Genomic DNA, 22,474 nt, shown 5'->3' with positions numbered 1-22,474 from the left:
ATGAACACACAAAAAAAATCTCCGATGGATATTTCAAAACCCGTCCCCCCCCCAAAAAAAAATATGGCCAAAAGACGTAGGCCCGACTCTGTATCACGGAACAGTCGTCGATCGAATGCCCAGCAACATTATCTACCGGTAAAAATTCCCCCTCATATTGTATGCATAAATCGTGCGTCAGCCCTGCTGGCGACCAATCAAATCCACATAGTCTTGTGCATCAGTGCGTGGTGTGGCCGAGTACCAACTATCGATCCAAACCAAATAAAGCTAAGCGTATGGAAATGACCCCGCTCCCTCCGCGCTGGGGAATTACCTAGCAGCGCATTGTTAATGTTTGCTGTGCCTCTCTGCTTGGGCCATTTTGAATATGAGGCTTCACTTCAGTTATTACGGTGTGATTCATGAATTTATGGTTGAAAGAAAGCCTCATTTACATGTACGTAAGACTGATTGTTTAATTTGTACATGTAGGCCACGCTACACTGAGCATCAGGCTGCGTTTTGTCGACTAGCGGTTTAACCAACACAGCCCATCAGTGTGTAGGATTAGGGACATTCCCTTTTGACTACGCGTACAGTACGTGGCATAATGGCGCGCCACTACTAAACCATGATGTATGCGTGCAAGCAGGGGGGAATTCCCGTGTTAGTGACTGTCGTTTCCTCCCCATAAGGGATCGTCACAGATACTTCTCTTCGTGTTAGTTACATGTCCGTGGAAGTCGTGACTTTTTGCCGGGATTTTGGGCGGCAGATCGGAGGTAGGTTTTAGTTTTGTCTTTGGGCTGAGGTTCATTCATAAACGGTGCGTGTGTGACGGCCTGGCGTTGCGAAACGACCGGACATAGGGCTTGGTTATTTTTCATTTGTCGAGGTCGTGGCGATTGTTCTGCACAGTCACCGTTGGGTTATTGAGTAATGTACATGTACATTGTACGTACGTGCATGCCAGCTTTGAACAGGGTTGGTCTCCCATGTTTGCATATGGGCCCACCGCTGATAGGTTATGGCCAGTTTATCGTGTCATAATACTTGATAGGCAGTAGGGGATTATTACTCCAGGGTTTAGACTTATTACATTTAGACTTAACTAAATTAAAAACCCTTTAGCTTGACACCGTAAATAGCCCTTTTGATCCTGCGTTCGAGTAATAACATGGCGTAAATTTGCGTAGGGTGCTCACTGCACATTTAAGTCCGTAAGTATGATCATGGAGGATAGAACGAACATGACGAATGGTTATTGAGGGCCATGCAATGTAATTTCTGCCCTTGAAAATGCACCTTTGTGTGCGTGTCCCATTTAACCTTATTTTCAATTTTCGTTTTGCCGTTTGGAAAAGTATTTTGGTGGCTTTTTTATGCTAATGCGGATTCCATATTCATGAGCAAAAGTGTAATATGTCATCTCGCTCAGACAGAAACCTGAATATTAAGCTGTTTCAGCAAAAAAAAGCTTCCAGATTTTTTTTGCTGTCGTACATTTTCTTAATTTTGGTGATTCGTAATCTTGTCAATAAGCCAATAAGCAAACTTTTCTCACAAAATATTTTCAATAACGAGCGATTTTTGGGGTTCACAATTTGAACATAAAACCGTCGCTAAACTGAAGTGTTTTCCTGAAGTGTTTGAAGAATTAAGTGCACTTTGCAGTAAAATTAGCTAAAAAGGGATGTCAGTTGAATTAGTTTTTATATATTTTAAGAGGAGAAAAAAAAAGTTGCACTAAACGTGTTCCTGAAGAAAATTCATCCAATGGACCCTTTTGATATTATTTGCCGACTTTGTGTTGTACATAGTACATTGTACATGTATTATACAACATAATATGGGTCGTTAAAATTGTCCACACTTTTATAGTGTGTTGGTCAGTCTTCTGCGTAATGTCCAGACACTGATTTTTTATGTTGAAACAAACTATCGTCATATTAAAAAGTAACTCGTGATAAACCTACATTGTAGTGACATTACCAAGTTGAAGTTTCCCTGTCATAATTATGCGGAGGCACCGTGAAATGTTCAGAACAATTCTCGTCATTCCAACAGATGACACCGATTAATGTTGAATAATCGGAAATACGTGATGTATATATGCATGTACCTGTACATATCACATTCGTTCAAATATGTACTTGCACTTGAAAAACTAGATTGCTATCTAAAGATTTAGTTTTCAGGACGAGTGAGTTGTTTTTTTAACATTGTGGTAAATTTCACTTTTATCAAACTCAGATTTAGTAAAGACAGTGTGTAACGTGTCCCTACTCGAATAGTGCTTGTGCGTTGTCAATATTTTGGTGACTTGCTTTATGTTATGTGTGTGATTTGTTGGTTGTGCTATCACGTGACTTCTCTTGCTTGGTTTTTTTGGGGTACTTTTTTTGGTTTTGTTTTGGGGTGTTTCTTGAGCATTTCTTTTAAAGGCATAGATGTTTACGTCTGTGCATGTGTATTTTCTGCAAATGTGCATTATTGCCTTAAGTTTTGGTATTTGAATATTCTATATTGATACAGAATCACAATTACAGAATCAAAATGGGTGGATGCTAGAATATATAAGCATATAAGCAGTGCAAGTAATTAAACGATGCAAATAATACGGTAACATTAGAACTTTTATTGACTTTTAGTCATTTATCCAACATAAACCCATACATATTTTTCCATCGGAGTGGCTTATCAAGTCTGTTCCTTCCTCCATGTCAAGACGTACTTAAATTTCTACTTGGTACTTTAATAGCTCATCGGGAATTCGTTTTTTTTCCCCTGCAGGGTTACCCTAACAACTCACAGGATCATAGGCCCATTTGGATAATTTCCAACATTGTTTTCAGAGTTTAAACGACGGACAGCACTCTTTGGTAGGAATTTCCTGACAATGCATCACCGTATTGCACGGCACTGACAACATTCATCTTGGTGTTCAACCCTAGACTTTCATCCCAGTCCACCGCGTCCCGATGCCTAATCGGTATTCCCCTGTGCCGACCAAAATGACGGAGCAGGACAACAGGGACACTTCAATCTACCACACCATGCAGACTCTACCCCTAAACCTGTCCGCATCTGATGAAAAGCCCGAGTTAGAACAGACTTCCAGCAACGAGGTGGCAGGACCCGAGTTGGATGTGAACCAGGAGCCAGTGGGGTTACCGACACAGCAGGACGATAAACCAGTGAGAACTTCAGTCAACGGGGATGTCGATCACGACCGGAAAGCCGAGAAGAGCAATGTACCGGCCGTTCAGGATAAGTACCACCAAGTACCGGCACCGGCGGCACGACCGCGGTCCGCCCCCAGGAAAAAGGCCGACGCGCCGGCCAAGCCTGGCCGGCGATCGCGCTACGACTTACCCGTGGGCCCGCTGACCAACCCCCTTGCAGCGGTCAAGACTGAATCCCGGAGCCATCAGCAAGTGGACCGGAAGGTACCGAGCCCCGGACTGGCTCAGGTCAGCTCCTCACGCCCCGTGGTTTCTGCGATACCGGCCGGCATCTGGAGACACTCGGACTCGCCTTATACCGGGGGGTTTCCCGCGGAGTCACCGGCAAGATTCGTTCATCAGTTACCGGCAATGGTTACCTACCCTCGATCACAAACACAGGCAGTCGATGGAGGGAGGCGGGTGGTGGCGGAGAGAAAGATACCAGGTAAGATTCAGTCCAAAACAGAGACCTTTATCATGCTGCCACCATTTCAGTCATGTTCCCCGTATCCAGTAACAAAACTGAATGATAATGTTTAATATGCAAAAAGGAACCAGACTATTTTTCCTTCCAGCCTCGCTTTGGTTACGTTAAATCAGCTTGATTTGAATGGGAAAAAAATCAAGATGGCTGCAACATGATAATGGTCTATTGGTTTGATTTATAAAATAAAAATCTCTGATTTTGACTAGCTTGACTGAAGTTTTTGTCACAGTGTATAATTTTAGTATGTTTTTTTCTTTAAAGATGCATACCCGTGCTCTTCAAAAAAGAAGAGTTTTTTTCTCCCAACGAAATTTCAATTTTGTTTTAACGAAACTACTCCCCCCCCCAATTCTGGGCGTCTGCAACCCTCTTAAAAAGGCTTTCAGTTTACGGACAAAATGAACCCGCCCAATGCGAGAGCCGAATAATAATTGTCGGGCTGTAAATAATTCAAACTTTGTACAGAAATAAAAAAGAAACATTCGGAAGATTGTCGTTCGGTGTCTCATTCACAAGACTAGTGAATGCCTTTCTTATTGCTCCGAAAATAGCAATTTGAAAGACAAATCTGGTTTTCTTTTGGAGTGAAACTCGAAAAAGCACGGAAGGGATCTTAAAGGCACAGCTTGTATACGTCGACTCTTACAGGGTGAGTAAAAAATAAATCGGAATTCAAACACCCCAAAAATATATTTCATATTTTATAAAATATGTAGCACCAAAAATAATAATGACTAGAAAGCCAATTTCCGTTTAGATGAAAAAAATACTGAAATTGCTCAATCCGTTCAAAGAATATCACCATTTAAACGCAATGACCCGAAAACTTGTTTCGTCCAAAAAGAAAGAAAGAAAGAAAAGCAATCGATTGTGTGTTCTGATTGTTTGGAACGACTACGAAAATGACACACTCGTTTGAACAACTCTTGACAACTGTAGTGTCAACAACCCTGCTGAGACAAACAATGTGATTAATAAAATCCACTTTTAAAAAAAAAAGATTGGGCCTCCAAAAGGACTGTGTTGGATAGTTTTAACTTTTTTTTAACTGGGGTTTTATCGCTGGTGATGTTTGAAGACAATTGTGACAGTCATTAGTAGATTTAGTGCTAAATATTTGTAAAAAAAATATTTTTGAGGGTTTGGGGAGTCCGCTTTATTTTTTACTCACCCTGTTTGATAACTGGATGCAAAATAGGAATAAATCCTCACCAAGTAAATCTCGAAAGCCTTTTGAAAACTGGCACAACAGACTTTTCGCTCAAATATATTTAAGGAATATGTTGAGTTGAAATGAATGAATGAGACAATATACACAACGTGAAGTGCATTTTTTGGGGTGTTTCGTTTTCCATGTTGACTTTTAATTTATGCGCAAAACGTTCGAGTCACATGTTTTAAACCAATAACAATAACCAATCTTGATTGATACACTTGCAAAAAATTGGACAGAAATTGGATTGAGACCTATACATTTACATTTTGGTTTTCTCAGACATGCCCTTGCCAACAGTATGCAGAAAAAGTTCACTGTTTAGGAGTATAGCATGGTATGCGGTATAGTATACCGGTAGGGGTTGATTTTCACGCTTCTGTGCGTCTTTTTTTGGCATGGCCCTCGCGAAGTGCAAAACTGTATATGGGTGGATTCCAGGTTTTAAAATGACCTTCAAAAAGTATTCACGGTGTATTTTTTTGTCTTCATATAAAATCCAACCCCTATTCAATAAATAGGAAAAGAATTTTTTTTCTATTGATGAAAAGTAGGCCTCTGGTTCATTTATGCATGCGCACAATACCTACGCGTGGTTCCTTTAAATACATGTAGATCAGGCTGCTTCCGAAGGCTACGGCTATTTTTAGTAGTAACACACGTTTCAACGGGAAGTGGCTTCCGCTGCTTCCATAGACGCATGTGTAATTGCAAGCCGTAAGTCAAGTAATTTGGACGCAGCCTTACGGAGTGACTTGGTAGGTATGTGATTCCCAGTTGAGATGCTGCAGGTTCACGTTTGGGATCAGAACGCAAAAAACAGCCCGTTCATCCAACATTTTGAAACTTAAGCCTAATGGGGGTGGGGGGGGGGGGGGGGGGCAAGCAGGGGGATGCAATGCCCCCATGCCCCTCCCCACCCCCCCCACCCCCCCCCCCCCCCCCCCCCCCCCCGTAGCGCCGCCACTGATTTCTAAGTCCCATTGAAGCAAACAATATTTTTGGCAAATGTGGGAATTTTATTGTTCTCATTCTGAGAAGTTCAGCCGTAGTTTTGCTCTTGATAGTTTCGATTTCCATCTGGATGGCCGCCAAAAACGGGAAATAATCTTTCTGCAAACAAACCACTCCTGGAGTTCTGGTCTATATTATACATTACCATTGTCCACCAAACAATTGACTATACCGTGCCAAATTTTAAAGGACCAGCGCGCCAAATTCGTGCCGGAGCAAAACTCGCTGCCTGCGCTTAAAGAGTAGGCCTACGGGTCAGATTGACCCGGAATCCGCGGGTATTTGGCCTGACACTTTTCTGGGTCAAAACTGACACTTTTTTCGGGTCAAAATGACAGTTCTCTGACTCATTTTCGGGGTCGTTTCGAAGAAAATCTTGGCAAAAGTGTCATTTTGACCCAGAAGAGTATCGATGTTGGCCACTGTATTAGTGGCAGGCAGAAGAGAGCCTAGATTCCGGGTCGAAGAGTGTGACAATGTAGTCTGTCAATCGGTCACTTTTAAGCCGGCCCTTGTCACACTCAATATTATTACTCGGGGGAAAATGTCTAAGTTAGATTGTAAACTTACATGCAACTCAGCGCAAAGTTAACTTGCTTTTAGCCCGTGTCTGTGTAATGATCCAAAGCAATGACTATGTTTTAATTATATTTTTTAAACTTTATCCCCCCAGGAATTTGAATCGACCAGAACATACCTAATTTCCGCCCGTTGAGTCGCTCCGAACCAAATTATTCCGAAAAATTGAATTAATACATGAAAAAAGTTCGACTATTGAAACAATTAGGAGCGACTGTAAGTTTGAAGATCGATTGTTGTAGTCGTTTCAAACGTCTGGAAAAAATAATACATGAAGTTATATGAAATTGAAATCTGTTTGGGCTGATTATACTAAAGGGTCGTTTTTTTTTTACTTTTTGGTTCCGCGCAGCTAGCTCTTGAACGACTGAGAAACGGGTGTTAAAGGGTTTTTTGAGGAATGCTGACAGTGAATTACCGAGGTCGCGTTCGCAAACTACCCCATGCTGAATTTTCTCATCATGCAAACTGCGCGTGCGCGTTGAACCTTGTGTGTTTTTTTTTTTTACATCGGGCTCCAGGCGATAAGACAATACGTACACTTTTCGCACGAAGAAAGAAAATCTTGCGTAAGATTTGCTTGGTAAAGTCCGCACTTGTGCAAGTCTGTCCCGCCAATTCACAAAACGGTACTTCCTCATTGGAACAATACACGGAAAAGCCCAGGGTTTGCGCGCACCTTTCTGATCGTAACTCGGACAAAAACCACCTACAACAAAAGCTTGCACTTTGGTAATAGGTACCAGGCGCTACATGCATATATGCGCGTTTCCTATGCTATGACGTCAAGTGGGTGCCCTGTGCTTTGTCCTGCACAACCCACTGTATGGGCTATCAATCAGATTAAAAGCAAATAATACAGTTTGAGAAAAATGGGCAAGTTGAAATGCTTGCTTTCGTTTCAGCGAGGTGTTGTGATGCATGCCATTTTATAGATTTTTATGTCTGCCGTGGACTCTATATATAGGCAGACAGATTTTCAAGCAATGTATGTGCATTTTTTAACCTAGTTATGCACGTGCTTTACTTTGAGACCCTTCTGTAAGATAAAAATAGATGATGACGTCATTTACGATCTATAATTAATTACCTCGCAATATTGTTGCTCACAGGATTCCCACACTGTTTCTCCACTTGTGGATGCGCATGGATGTAACCCTAACTCCCTATAGGGGGTGTGCCAAATTATATTGAAATTGGAGGATTCAGGACTGTTAGGGGTAATGTTGTCGACGAACACATATATGAATGTGGTCTTAGAAAGAGCTCATTCGAGACAATGACGTCATCATGACGTCACAACGTGGTTGGGAAAGTTCCACTGTGGAGGAAAAAGATGTCATGAATAACAGTCACGAGAATTCGTATTATTGTTGCAAAGCGTCGGTAATGATGAAATAGACGTGAAGTTTGCGTGTCATTAATTTTCCGGGGCAGATTCAAGGTCGTTTTCACGAATTTCCTCGTACACAAAATAAAGGCATCTGGAAATTGAAACGAGCAGCATTGTATAGTTGGAATTATCATGTAATGCTTTCCATATACGTGGATATTGACTTAGCCTATGGACTTATGGACATGTATTCTGTTTTGGGGTGTTTTTTTTGGGGGGGGGGGTGATTTATTTGTTGTTTTTTCCCCTTCTAAAGTATTTTGTTGATCTTTGATAACGTTATGTACGCGTTTCTTATAAATCGTCCCTTACAAGTCATGTTATAGGCACATGACAGACCGGAACAAATTAGGAGAAACCTAACCTGGAGACCCTCGGCCGAAGTTTTAAAATGCGTAAGATGACCAAAATTATGCCTTAAGAAGTTACGATATATCCCTAAGGAATATCCCTTTACACTTTCAGCAAGGGTCTATGATGTGCGAGCAGATTCGGCAATTAATTATGCAAAACAAGACTGCGTCTTGACCTCGACATTCTTACCATTCAGCGGGCGCCGTTGTCGTAATTATAAATATACGGTAGCCAAACTAACTATAATCAAAACGACGTCACAATAAACAATTTTTAAAGTTGACCCCGACTGGTTGCCGCGCGGGGTCCGGTCGCATAAAATTTGCGTGCTAGTATGACGTTGGTATACACTTAACCAAAAAAGAAAGTCCCCCCTTAATACTTTTGTCAAAAACTACTTGGCACATCTTGCTCAAATTGTGACTGATCAGTACAGAAATTCCTTAGCAATCCAGCCATACTCTTTGTTTTTCCGAAAACAGTGATAATGTCTACAAAATGATGCAATTTATGACAAGTGGTACCGAAAAAAAGTTGTACCTTTGTACACTTGCAAGGTGAGTTTGAACCGCAACATGCACGTTTACAAAAGTGCAACTGTTTTCGGTATCATAAATTGCATAAATTCATACATATTATTACCGTTTTGGGCCAAATAAAGAGTATGGCTGGATTGCTAAGGAATTTCTGCACTGATTAGTCGTTATTTGAGCGAGAGGTACTCAGTAGTTTTTGAGTTAGACAAAAAAGTATTGGAAAGGGGGACTTTCTTTTTTGGTTGAGTGTATCTCTGCACATGCACGCGAATGTCTGATACTCAGGCTATAGCATAGGCCTACCCCGTGCTTTTCAAAAAGGTGGTTTTTTTTTTGTCCTCACGAATTTTCAGTTTGTATGTTTTGTTTTAACGAAGAAAAAACATAATTTAGTTCAAATTTGGGCGTGTGCAACCCTCTGAAAAAGGAATTTTATTTTGCGCACAAAATGAACCCGCCCTGCGAGAGCCGAATTATTGTCTGGCAGACATTATTAATAATTCGATTTTTGTGAAGGAATAATTCAATAGCTAAATGTCGGTGGATTTTTCCGTTCAATGTCTCAATGACTTTAATATTTCGAGAAAATAGTTATTGAAAAACCAAATTTATTTTTCGAAATTTAATAATAATTATAATAATATCGGAGTCTTATATAGCGCACGTATCTACCAACATTTAGGTACTCAAGGCGCTGGAAAATATGTCTCTATTAAAGAAAGGTAAATAAAGTGAGAAATATGTGACCCATTATGTAGCACCTTATAAGGGTTTACAAGGTGCTGCGGCGTATATTGCAGCCACTGCCAGAAACACCGGGGGAAACCCCTTCTCTTAGCGATAAGTGTTACTGGGTTCTTTAACGTGCATTACACAACACACGGGACCTACGGCTTTACGTCCCATCCGAAGGACGAAGCAATAATGGTAAAGTGCCTTGCTCAAGAGCACAAGCACCATGTTCCCACGGTCAGGATTCGAACCCATGTACCACGGCACACGAGTCGAACACCGTAACCATTGGACCACAGCGCCCCGCATTTTTAACATTTAATTTAACTCGAAAATAGCACGAGGGACGCATCTTTCAATGACGTCATGTAGGTACACATTTCATACACATCGTCCCTTGCAAGTCATGAAAATAGTACACATGACAGGTTAGACTAAATATTCCAAAGTGGAAGGCCTTAACCCTAAATATAGTTGTTTTTAAAATGCATGAGATGACCAAATTATGCTTAAATTTAGGAGGGAAAACCCTTAAATTATAAGCCACAGCTGACATAAACCGAGAAAACAAATACATGAGAAAGTATTTCATGTGTTTTTACAATGCTCTAGTGACACACAGCTGGCACGCACATAATTATATTGCACACAATGTCGTGTTTCATTTGTCAAATAAAACTGGGACTTTCCCGTCTCCTGCCCAGTGTGATTCCCCGTCCGCACAGGGAAACTGTTTCTCATCTTGGGGTCGGGGATGTACCCTGACAAAGCCAATACAGTTCACCGGTATATACTGGGCTTATTTTTTATACACACACGGAAGCTCGAGCGTTCGAGGAAATATCGAACGTCCAAGCTTATTATGAATGCCAACATCTGCCGCTTGGCTGGGGTTTAGTTCGATGTTGTCATTTTATGTGTTGGGTTGAAGACAGACGATATTGAAGTGCGGTTTGATCTAGAGTTAGTTGTGATGTGTGGAATTCTTGTGAACAATTGTGAGTATATTAGTTATTATTGTAAATGTAAAATATAATGAATGGGGCATTTAGCCTTCTATAGATTGTTTGCATAGTTTTCTTGGCATTGCGGGTATTCATGTAAGCTTGGGGCGGCGCTATAAATGCAGAACGACTAGGAGTTTTGAGATCTAAAGAACAGATGATGATATTGGTGAATGTCTAACATAATGTTCGTGTGTTATGTTCGGTGTTGGTTTTTTTTTGTATACCTTGTCAATTACAAGTTATAATATTTTATCCGTTTAACTTTTGATTTAATAACAAATTGTTTGTTGTTTTGGTGTGCCCTGTATGTCATCTGGATTGTGTTTCTTCCATTTCGCCAAGGTTTTAGATGGGGGGGGGGGGGGGGATGGTGTTCAACATGTTGTCCATAGGCCTTCATTTGATATTTTGTATTTGTTTTGTTTTCTTTACTGTGCAATTTCTATTGTTGGTTCTTAGTATCACCTTTTTGTAATGAGTGCATTTTTAAATATTTTACTGCTGTAAAATAGGAAAACAAATTTCATGTGTCTCACATGACGAATAAATAAATTGAATTGAATTGAATTGTTTGGTATCGATTTAAAAAGAGGGTTTTAGATGAATCCAGCTTTGACTCAACGGGGTGGGGTAGCTTCAAGGGGGGGGGGCTGTTAGCTTTAGGAGGGGGGCAGGTAGCAGGCTTTGTGCTACTATTTTCTTCATGATTTTGCTATTTTCTTGCGGCGCAAGTGCGGTACCGTTGAGACCGCCTAACCCCTCGTAGATTTGCCACTGGTTTGTCTCAAACACTAACTTCAAATTCACCCTTGCATGTTTTTTTTTTAATTTAAATCAATTTGGACTAATTGATTGGCCTTATTTTTTAAAGCATGTGGCTGAATATGTTAGAAAGATGTTGTGTTAGAAACATATTTGAGTAAAACACATTGTAAATTATTGTGGTATTTAATACGCGCGGACTCTTTACAAATTCTCCCAAACTGTAATTGCAACAACCTCTGAAACAATACACTGCAGGCATGCACATTTTGAATTCCTTATGTCGTCGTGACAACCTACAACCAGGTGGCAACGTGTGACAGTGTACACTATCCCCTGCATGTATTGACAATAATTCCGTTCCTTGTCATTTCCCTAATCCGTGAAATACCCGTGCGACATTATGCAAGGTGCGTGACAAATGCATGCGTGACATTGCCATGTTTACATCCCACGCGGAAGCTATATGAACTAAACAAGCATGTACATTGATGATATCCTTTGTTCTTCACTGATAATTGATACAATACTTTTGTATTTTGCGGAGTTTGGGTATTTTTTTCGTTTTAAAATGTAAATGTCATTAACATTATCCTGTTTCTCAGGGTTTTTTTTCACCGAACCTTTTTTGCGACATCGATTGTTTTTCCTGCAACGACGGGATATCTTTGCTATGTCGGCATTTCTGGGTGTTTTTTTCCTCGCGATTTTGTGATTTTTGTTTTGCGATTCGTCACATTCCTTTTTGGCGATGTCATTGGAAAAGATGATGTCGTAATGCCGTGAGAGAAAGCCTATAAGGACCGAACATTACATCCAAAGATATCGAGAATACAGATTGTGAGCAAGGGCAGATCCAGAACACAATTTTTTTTGGGGGGGGGGCAAAAAATAAAATTAGGTCCCCCAAAATGTGGACCCCGAATTTGTTTGGGATTCTATTCTGTGAGGCAATTTCTGAGGCAATTTCTGACAACTTTGACCATTTTTTTTAAGGAAAAGATGGTGGTGTACGCAGTACCGGCCTTTATTGCGACGTCACTTAAAAAAATTAGAATTGGGTTAGTTTTTTTTTGGGGGGGGGGAGCATGGTCCCCGTTGCCTCCCCCCCCCCGATCCGTCCTTGATTGCGAGCGGTAAAACCTAAATTGCAACGATTGATTTTATGACATTTGGTGACATGTATACAGGGAACACCCTGCAGCGTGCTCGTGCCCCAGCACCACAGCAGCTTCAGCAACAACAGCAGCAGCAACAGCAACAACAACTGCAGCAGCAGCAACAGCAGTTACAGCAGCAGCAGCAACAGCAACGACAGCAGCAACAGCATCTTGCTGTGGATCCGAGCTACAATCTTTACATGGCGGTCGAATGCCACCGCGCCACGGCCCAGGATGAGGACGGCGACACGTAAGTAGTCTATACTGTATCAAAAAATGCGGTGCAAAATTTAACACTGTGTAATATAGACACTATGCCATGTTAATTTTACACCGATTGTTTTTGGCGGCGAATTTTCTGTTTATGAAACTGTCATTTGTTGCAGTCATGTTACCGATGGTAGAACGGATGGTTATAAAGACTTGTATTCCTATTTTGCTAATTTCCTCCATACTGATAAAAAAGAACAATTAATAATCAAAAAGGGGGAAAACGCCGTTTTTGCTCTATATATACACCACAAAACCAGAAGAAAAAAAGTTTGATTTATGAGGTTTTTCTTTTTTTCCAGTTCACAAGTTCGTGTATAGTGTGTGTGAACATCCACAACATGACATTGTGTCAACGGTAAAATAAAATTTTCATTTGATTTAATTTTTTTTTCCTTTCACGACCGTAGACCACTTCACATTGCTTTGTCCCAGGAGGAGGTGGATATCAGACTCATCTGCCGATTGGTGGAACTCATTCGGCTCGCTGGAAAGTCATTGGATATCCTCAATGACATGCAGCAGGTTGGTGCGATCTCATTGGACTGTAGCAAACGCGCGCGTCATAGAAGCTTATTGGTTACAGCAAGGCATTTCGTATTTTTATGAATGAAACTGTCGTAAAGATTGCAACACGCCATCAAATGGAACGGTTAGACGTTATACCAAGGTCAATCATGACGATCCGCAAACGAACAATGACGAATGGAGATTAATTTTCACTCGAGTTCCTATACAATATGTTGCTTTCTTCAGAAGAAATTACTGAGAAAGATTCTCAGCGTAGGCATGTTTGTACAACCTTTCGTATTTGTCATCGAACACCATGAGTTGATAACGTCGAATTGGTAGTTTACAGCGATTGTTGTCAATTTTTTGCAGGGTTACCAGGGATGGGCGTATTTGGTTGGGAGAGACTCGGAATTCAGTTTTCCTGACAGACTTTAATTTTTGGGGGGTTATTATTGATTTAGACAACGAACAAACTATCTACGATGATTGATGATTCATTTTGTTTCAGACGCCGCTACACATAGCGGCCATAACCGGCAACCCAGGCGCGGCGCGCATCTTGGTAGACCACGGTGCGAATGGTAACGAGACGGATCGTAACGGACAGACGGCCATGCATAATGTCTGCTCCAACCCCTCCAGCGGCTCATGCGGCACGCTAGAGGCTATACTGAGATACTCCAAGGTCAAGCTGCAGTTGGACAAGAGAAACTACAGTGGTAAGTGAAATAAAAACAAAATGTAAAGATTTTCTTTGTTGGCCGCGGCAAAAATCGTATTTCTCCCATCCGAACAGAAAATCAAGTCAAAGAAAAAAACATGAGAACAAAGTGAAAAACTTAAAACCACCACGTGCCGCGATATCCTCCAAACGGCAGGAAATATTCTCCTTGTGTTCTTTTTCATAAATTAATTTTACAAAGGAAGATGCAATGAATATTACAAAAGAAGAATTTACGAGATCATTGCAACGATTTTAGCACTTTAACAATGGCCATTTACAGGATCATTTCAGAAGAAGAGAGAATGTAGTAGTTATTTACTCCCATGCTTTCAATTCGTAATAAATACAAGTTCGTAATAAATACAAATAAATAAAATTTAATTGAATAAATATACAAATATAGTAATAAGGAAAAGAATATATATAAAACAAAATCATAAAAAAACCTTGAAGAGTGAGAGAGCATGGAGGCATTCCAAGAAGTTGGGGGCTTGTAGAGAAACGCCTTACAAATGACAGGGACGGACGAATGAAGAACATAATACTTATCAACACAAACGTGACAGGAAACAAAGACAGGACAAGAGACAGACACGCCCAGTCGTGAATTTCTATACGCCCGAGGACCAGTGGCGTCGCCAAGGGGGGGGGGGGGGGGGGGGGGGGCAGGGGGGGCACGTGCCCCCCCTGGAAAACAATGGTTTGTGTTTTCCTTTTTCCCTGTAATATAACACTCTCCCATAGCCCAATCGAGGACTGTTTTCAACAAAAGACCCAACGCTCGAGGACTGAATAGATCTTTTGTTCTCCCTTTGTGTGTCTGTCCTCTATCGTAAAGCATATGTACACAGGGCAGACTGTACAACTTATTGCGTAAAGAAGAAGAAGTATGCATAAGTGAAATACAAATTAAAGAAAAAACAGAAATAGTACATCAAGAAGCTCTGTTACATAACGGGACATTAAAGGTAATTTCCTTTTCATTGTTTTTGACGATTTCAGGAACAGCATCAGTCATAGGATAAACACAGGATGTAAAACAATGGTATTTTTTGAGTCTCTTCTGGAGAACACTGTGAAATCCTGTGCACAGTGTCTCTGCACATAACCCGATTGATACTGAATTCGGGTCTAGGTTGAGTTTGCTTTCTGACCTTGATAGAATTTCAACAAGATCTACGACTTGACACATCTTTTTCATCCACAAATCGTTTTCCTTTAAATTACAACATGCCACATCATCACATGGAACAATTTTAGAGTGTGCTTATACTAGCTTGAGTCTTAAGGTTCGTCTCCAATTTAGCTCGGTCAAGAAGATCCGACAAACCTTTTAAATCATCATCACCTTAGACCGTTTGCATACGGTAGCCATGTTGGAGGTTCCAATTTTAATTCAGTAACAATACTGAACTGGAGTCGTCCGTATACCTATAATTGTTTATTTAGTTTAAAAACTCCAGCAAAATAATTTCACTGCTGTTTTGTGCCTTTCGGCCTTTCCTCAGAGCAAGGTTTTCCGTAATCATTTGTAACCATCGGGTTTTAGTTACAAATGATCGATATTTGGCATTTGTAACCATCGGGTTTTAGTTACAAATGATCGACATTTGGCGTTATTTTGATAATTAATAAACGGGCAGTTATTATGAATACTGATTCGGAACACTTTCGACAAAAGTCAGTGTGACATAATACAATGTACTTGCTGTACAACTATTTCCAGATTCTTTCCAAAAAAAACATGGAGTCCTTTTTCCCCTTCCATGCGGGACCGGATATAAAGTTCAGGCCGGACTTTTGCACCAAAGAAATAGGGTCTATAGACGAACTGCACAGTGCAGCAGCGTACAATACTGTACTGTCACAAAGTTCGGCACAACAGGCACGTGCGTTTTAGTCGTACGGGGAATCCCCCATTGTTCACCTATACTGCGGTTCAGCATTGAACCCGCACGCTCTATTCAAACATAAATCTCCGGGTACTTCCCGTTCGCTAACAAAGACCATTTTACCGGGAAACAACTCTCGTGATTTTTGTTCTGGCTTGGCAAAAGGTGAATCATTCGTTACAAGGAAAGGGGAAAAACGAACACAGCGAGCGATTTTGTTTGTTAAGTTTAGATGGGCATGATTTTTAGGGACATTCCAACGGATAAAATATCCCTGCGTAATATGGTTTCCAGATTGGAGATTGGAAAGTGAATTGAAATGGTATTACCAGGGACTTTCCATTGCACTATTTGGTTGACGGGAAAAAAACAGAATTGAAGTTTGTTAATGGTTTGCACCTGAAATGAAACGACAGGGGTTTCCTTCCAAAAGGTATTTTTTTAAGAAAGCGAAAGCTACTAGGCCAAGTAAAAAAATAGACCAGTTTCTCGTCCACGATCGATTCCCTTTTTTGCCCGCCACTTTTTTCTTTGGTTTTAATTCATACATTTTGTATATTTTGTAAGATCTAACAAATTTGTAGCTATGTAGAAAGGGTGACGGCTCCTTTGGACACAATTTTGTGTCAGCAAAGGAGTTAAGAAAATCATGAGAAAATGGAAGAATCCATCCGCCATCTTGGAAAATCCAGACCATCTTGGGGAAAAAAGCACTCGCCTCCTGCATTTTTTCTAAAAGCCCAGGGCCCAATTTCACGGCGCTGCTAAGCACTCGTTTTTCTGCTAACAGAGCCTCCGTCTATTTCATGGAGACCGCAAGCATAAGCACAGCAAAAGGCATGCTTACCTCAGAGGAAAAAATTGCTTAACTTAGTGACGTAACAATAGAAATCTCCATGCACGCGCGACCGTTAGCACACACACTCCGTGAAATAGTGTTTAAGGTTAGCAAATTTTTCTGCTATGCTAAACACAACTTTTCTGCTAACTGTTAAGCAGCGCCGTGAAATTGGGCCCAGACGACAAACTATTTTTTTTTTTCATTTTAAGTCGGCCTAATGTTTGATTTGCTTTCTTTGCAGGCGTGTTATTTGCTTATTTAAGCATCGAGTAATTCGTGGGGATTTCCATAACGATTTTTCTTTTTTAGTGATAAGGCGAATGACTATGAAAGGGCTCTTGTGATGTAATTTTTTTCACGCAGTCCTTGTAAAGCACCTTTTTGTCCCGTTAACCTTTTTTTTAATGTTCACAGTTTTTTAAGGGCATATTGGTGCCTTTTTGGTTTTATGCTAATGAAACTTTGCATATTCATTAGCAAAAGTGTGATGTCATTTCAGGCAGAAATCACAATGTCACAAAAATGTCAGCACTCAAATTGTCCAGATTTTTTTTATAGTTTGCTGTCGTTAATTTTCTTTTCTTTGGTCATTAGTATGTTCATCATAAAGGAAAGCCAATGAGCAAAATTTCTCACAAATTAATGTTTTCAATGGGAACAGTTTGCATTTTTGAACAGAAAACCCCTAACTGAGGCAGTGTCTTTCTGAAATGACATCACAGCAACTGCGCCCTCAGTTGTCTGGAAAAGCATGTCAATTTTGTAATTGTTTAAAGAAGGGCAATTTCAATAAAGACTAACCAAAAAGGAATGTCAAATATTTTTAAAATTAATTAAGAGGAGTAGAAAGTTTAACAAAACATGTTCCCAAGTAAAATTTATTCATGTGATCATGGCCCCATTAAAGTGAAAATGTTTATCTCGGATCAGAATTTTGAATTAAGAGGACCGGTCCCATTCACTGTGCACATAAATACATGGTCAGAATTTGTAGTTTGTATTAATTAGAGTTGACCGTATATCTGATGAGTAAATTTTATTCAGAACTTTGTTTCTTTTTCTCTTCTTTTTGATAGGATTTACTCCTATGCACATATCGGTTATGAACCGACAGTATGGATTGACCAAACTTCTCATTGAGCATGGAGCTAATGTCAACTGCCCGGTAAGATTCTTGAATTCTTTTAGCTTTCCATTGTTCCATAATTATTTACAGAAACAAAATTGGTTCAAACAAATAAATGAGAGAAGCAATAATTAAAAGAAGGTAGCTTGCGAGCAAGGGTCCCCTCCCCACCCATTTTCAATCCCCTTTCTCCGGTGTACTCAACGACATTTATTTAAAATTTTTACAAATTGAAACTCTCCTTCCTGGAGTCCCTCGGCTAGTCTGTATATGGCCACATTGTCCTACTCATACAGGGTTAGAGGATTTTCTAACAGATTTTCTAACTCGTTTACACCGCACAAAGTGGGGCAATAAGGTCAGCCGCATATTTAGAATAGGCTTGGGGGATTTCCAAAATGTTGTGTGTCGATTCCAATCCCATACAGGAGTCACGATTACATTTCAATCTATTTCTATCCACCAAAAAAAAAAAAAATTGAGGAAAGACCTTAAATTCTTTCAAGAATAGTACTTAATCACTATATACAGTGCCATTAAACTGAGTTGTATCTTATGAAAATGATAATTTGGCACAAATATGGATATGTTGAATGACACAATATTATTAGTTTTGAAGTGTCTGGAATCTATTCTTTGGAGAAATGAATTGTTACTTCTGGGAATTGATTCCTAAAAACAAGTGGAATCATGATTCCGAACTTTGGGTTTGATTCTATTCGATTCTGACCTGCAGTAGCCCAATCCTTATCCTGGTCCATACCGCACTCTGTGTACCTGGCTATTCCATCATGCGCATGCCAATCCTGATGCCTGCACGTGCCAAAGGATAACTGCTGAAAAGTGTGTGTTTGTGTTCGTTCCAACTCCACCGTCAGTCAAGTTTGCTTAATACAGATCAATTTGTTATCCCACTCGTGCTTGTGGGATAAATAGAATCGTCATGACACAACAGAACAAATTGCATTTCAGATGCTTTGATGCTTTGTGTCTCCAGTTCCACTAAAAGTCAAGTGGTTGGTGTTTTTGAGTCGCATTATCATTTTTCTCTTCTCTTGCCTCTACTCACTAGGATGACAAAAGTGGTTGGACCCCTCTCTTCCACGCCGTGACCAATCAGGACACGGAGCACGTCCAGTTGCTGATGACCGGCAACGCGCAGGTCAACCAGCAGTCCTACTCCGGCAACACTGCCCTCCATGTCGCGACGGGGCGAGGTTTCTCAGAGATTGTCCGTCTTCTCATGCGATACGGTGCGGACATGAGTCTGAGGAACACGCACAAGGATACACCAGGGATGGTTGCCACTGACAACAATGTAAGTGAACCGTTCATTCCCGCCGGTATCTGCAGTGCTGCAGTTGAGGCACTCTAAGTGTTCAACACACGTAAATCACAAGTCAAATTACAAGTCTATACAAGTATCTAAAACATTCATTTGAATAGCTTGGGACAGGATGGCTTGTGATTGACTTGTGATTGACTAGTGATTGGCTTCTGTTTGACTTGTGATTAACTTGTGATTGACTTGTGATTGACTTGTGATTGACTTATGATTGACTTGTGAATGACTTTTAATGGACTAGTGATGGAATTGTGAATGACTAGTTATTGACTTGTGATTTACTTGTGATTGACTTCTGATTGGCTTCGGATTGCCTTGTGATTGACTATAGTGATTGACTTGTGAATGACTAGTTTTTGACTAGTGATCAGTGGTGATTGCCTTGTGATTGACATGTGATTGACTTGTGATTGATTAGTGATTAAGATGTGATTGACTTGTGACTGACAAGTGATCAGTGGTCAAGGGGCTCATTGTGATTGACTTGTGATTGACTGGTGATTGACCTTTGAATTACTAATAATCAGTGGTGTTTAACTTGGGATTGACTTGTGATTGACTAGTTATTGGCTTGTGACTGACTTATTTTTGGTAATACAGACTTTGATGAAGTACATGTATCTTGTTTCTTTTGACAGATGACCAACATTCTGCGAGGCGTTCCCCCAAGCAGCCCCTCTCTAGGGTCCAGTGGAAGCACGCGCTACTCCTCCCCCAGCCCCCAACAACAACCACCCCTGACTAACGGGGTCATGCTGGTCTCTAAGCAGTCCCCCTCACCACTCAGTGTCAATCAGCGTGTCCCCACCCCCACGGCCGCACCCCAGATGAAACCCGGCAACACACCACCCACTAGGAAGCAGACTGAGAGATCCCAGAGGGGTGGGAAGCGGGAGAGAGGATCTCGACGATCCAGCGCCGCAAAGCTTGACAGCGCCTCCGCTGGCCAGGCCACGCCACCACTGGTCCCTGTTAGCGGGACACCGGCCGACGGGTCAAAGGACACTAAGGAGGACTCTGATGACGGGTCATCGACTCGTCGGGTATCTGTCATCGTCGCACCCAAATCTCTCAAAAGGCGCTTGATCGAACGGATTGAACGTGACGAGCAAGGAAAAAAGTTAGCGTCAACATCCACAGAGTCCCTCATCTCCAAGAAGAAACCAAAAGCAGAGCCAGAGCACTCTGTAATGGAAGCCGACAAAGTGAACGGTATCTCAGAATCCAAGCCTTCTCAGCTCTCTCATAATGATCGGGAGTCGCAATCATCGCCCAGCCAGGCAGAACCGATGGACCTCACAAAACGCAAGGCAAATGACACCACCCTGCCAAGAGATCTTCCCCCAAACAGCCCCTCTAGTAGTGCGTCATCATTTTCCATCGGAGAGGACAAAATAGGACATGTAGACACCACAGAGCATTCCTCAGAGGAGGCTGTAAAGACAAGTGAGAAGGATGAGACACTTAAGGAGGCAGGCATTGAGAGCGAGCAAGAAGATGAGGATGCATCTGATGGGGAGACAGAGACAGTTGAAGATGCTTCCAGGAGTAGCTCCTCCAAGAAAGAGAAGAAGAGAAAGAAGAGCGAAAAGCTTCCTCCTAAAAAGAGAAAGTAGGTCGAAGGACTTGAACTTCGAAGATGCACATGATACATGTGTCTTCGTGCGACAAGAATGTCAAAAGAAATCAAAGAATATTCTTTTTGGAAATGCAAAAAGTGAAAATTGTAAAAAAAAAAAGAAGTTTAAGATGTACCAGATTGTTTTGGTCACCATTCTACATAATTTGTACACATAATGTTCTTATTAAAAACTGCCAGAGTATGTTTTTTGTAATAGCGCCATCTTGTGGTGAAGTTATGCCAAAGTGGAATGTAACACTTTTCCAGAACTTCCATGTGATGGCAGAGTCGTAACCCAGGACCCAATTTCATGGTTCTGCTTAGCCGCTTACTGTAGCAGAAAATTATGTGCTAACAGTTAGCATATTTCAGGTTAGCAAGTAATTTTGGCTTATGCACATGCATACATGTACATCCCATAACCATTCTGTGCTCACAGGGTTAGCACAAAACATTTTGACTAGCGCTGGTAGCGCAGAATGGTGATCGCAAACGCGGAATTCTGGGGTTAGCAGAAGCGTGAAATTGGGAGCGGTATGCAACTACAGTCGAGTCTCGTTAATACAAACTCTGTAAATACAAAATTCTGGTTATAACAAGCATAAAGCCATGGTCCCGACTGTGCATGTATGTGCACAATGAATGGGACTAATATTCCTCTTAATACAAAAATCCTGATATAACAAACAATTTGGCTAGGTCCGAACGAGTTTGTATTAACGAGACTCGACTGTACATGTACTTCACTCTCAATTTCTGGACACAAAATGGACACTACAGGCAGTGTCGCATGCAACCCTGCATGTTGTGCATGCGTATGTTGCTGTGTTGCCACTGACAGCCATAATGTGTGTCCACATGGAGGCTAGTTTATCTCAATTCAGTCTAGGTCTCTGGCAGCTGCTTGAAGACTTCTCTTTAGCTATTTGTCAAGTCTCTGTAATATGTCTTTGATATTGGTACCTGTCATCTCTTGTGTAACGAATGGTGCCTAAAATGTAGGAAACATTTCTTATTAAAACCAGTACATCTTTCCACAATGGTTAAATTTTCAAAATATCCTTAGTGTAAAAAAAAGTTTACTGAAGTCTATTTTCCAGTTAAGAATTTCATGTTAATATTAATCACCTTCAATTTTAGCACCGCTACAAATTGTGAGTTTGAAATGCTCTTTTTCAAGAGCCAATGTGGAATTTATAGATGTACGACATGTTGACATTTTTCTGTATAAATCATCCACTCTCAGCTCATTCAGTTTTGCAGTATTGCACAGCGCATCGACAGCACCACTTTTAAGTTCCTCAAATGTTCCAAAGGAGATGCAAAAACCAGTTTTTTCCTCGTCGTCGTCTTGCAAGACAAACCATATGCTGAATCCAACTCTCCCAAAGATATTGGTGGCTAAGATAATACAGGAAGTAAGCTTCCCCCACCCAGTTGTGAATTTCTTTACACCCGAGGACAATGCTTTGTGTTTTCCTTTGTCCCAGCACAAACGTAACCGTACAATTGAGGACAGTTTTCAACAAAAGACCCTACGCTCGGGGACTGAAGGGATCTTTTGTTCTCTTTTTTTTTGTGCCTGTCGTCTATCGTAAAGCCATACATGTACACTCACAACTTCATAAGTTGTGGTCTACTATTTGTTGCTTTGTTATTATTAGCCTGTTTGTTCTTTAACTGAGGTTGAAGTAAT

The 22,474-nt window shown here is 40.9% G+C and overlaps 1 protein-coding gene across 3 annotated transcripts; it reads left to right on the top strand.

The window, feature by feature from the left end:
- The first annotated feature begins 278 nt into the window (after positions 1-278).
- LOC119736157 (ankycorbin-like) lies at positions 279-21,313 on the top strand. 3 transcript variants are annotated; one of them, XM_038210177.1, is made up of 8 exons: positions 279-764; positions 2,776-3,654; positions 12,477-12,696; positions 13,127-13,241; positions 13,738-13,948; positions 17,763-17,851; positions 18,885-19,130; positions 19,796-21,313. In XM_038210177.1, exons 2-8 carry the CDS (start codon positions 2,964-2,966, stop codon positions 20,771-20,773), a joined length of 2,550 nt encoding a protein of 849 aa, XP_038066105.1. In that variant the 5' UTR covers positions 279-764; positions 2,776-2,963; the 3' UTR covers positions 20,774-21,313. The 3 variants fall into 3 exon arrangements, with proteins under 3 accessions (XP_038066105.1, XP_038066107.1, XP_038066106.1); XM_038210179.1 differs by having other exon boundaries at positions 2,937-3,654; positions 19,796-20,773; XM_038210178.1 differs by having other exon boundaries at positions 2,838-3,654; positions 19,796-20,773.
- Positions 21,314-22,474: the final 1,161 nt, after the last annotated feature.

This window comes from Patiria miniata, unplaced genomic scaffold, assembly GCF_015706575.1.
Source record: "Patiria miniata isolate m_02_andy unplaced genomic scaffold, ASM1570657v1 HiC_scaffold_29, whole genome shotgun sequence".
NCBI classification, from domain to species: domain Eukaryota; kingdom Metazoa; phylum Echinodermata; class Asteroidea; order Valvatida; family Asterinidae; genus Patiria; species Patiria miniata.
The sequence above is the reverse complement of the archived record's forward strand: the minus strand, read 5'-3'. Positions and strand labels throughout refer to the sequence as shown.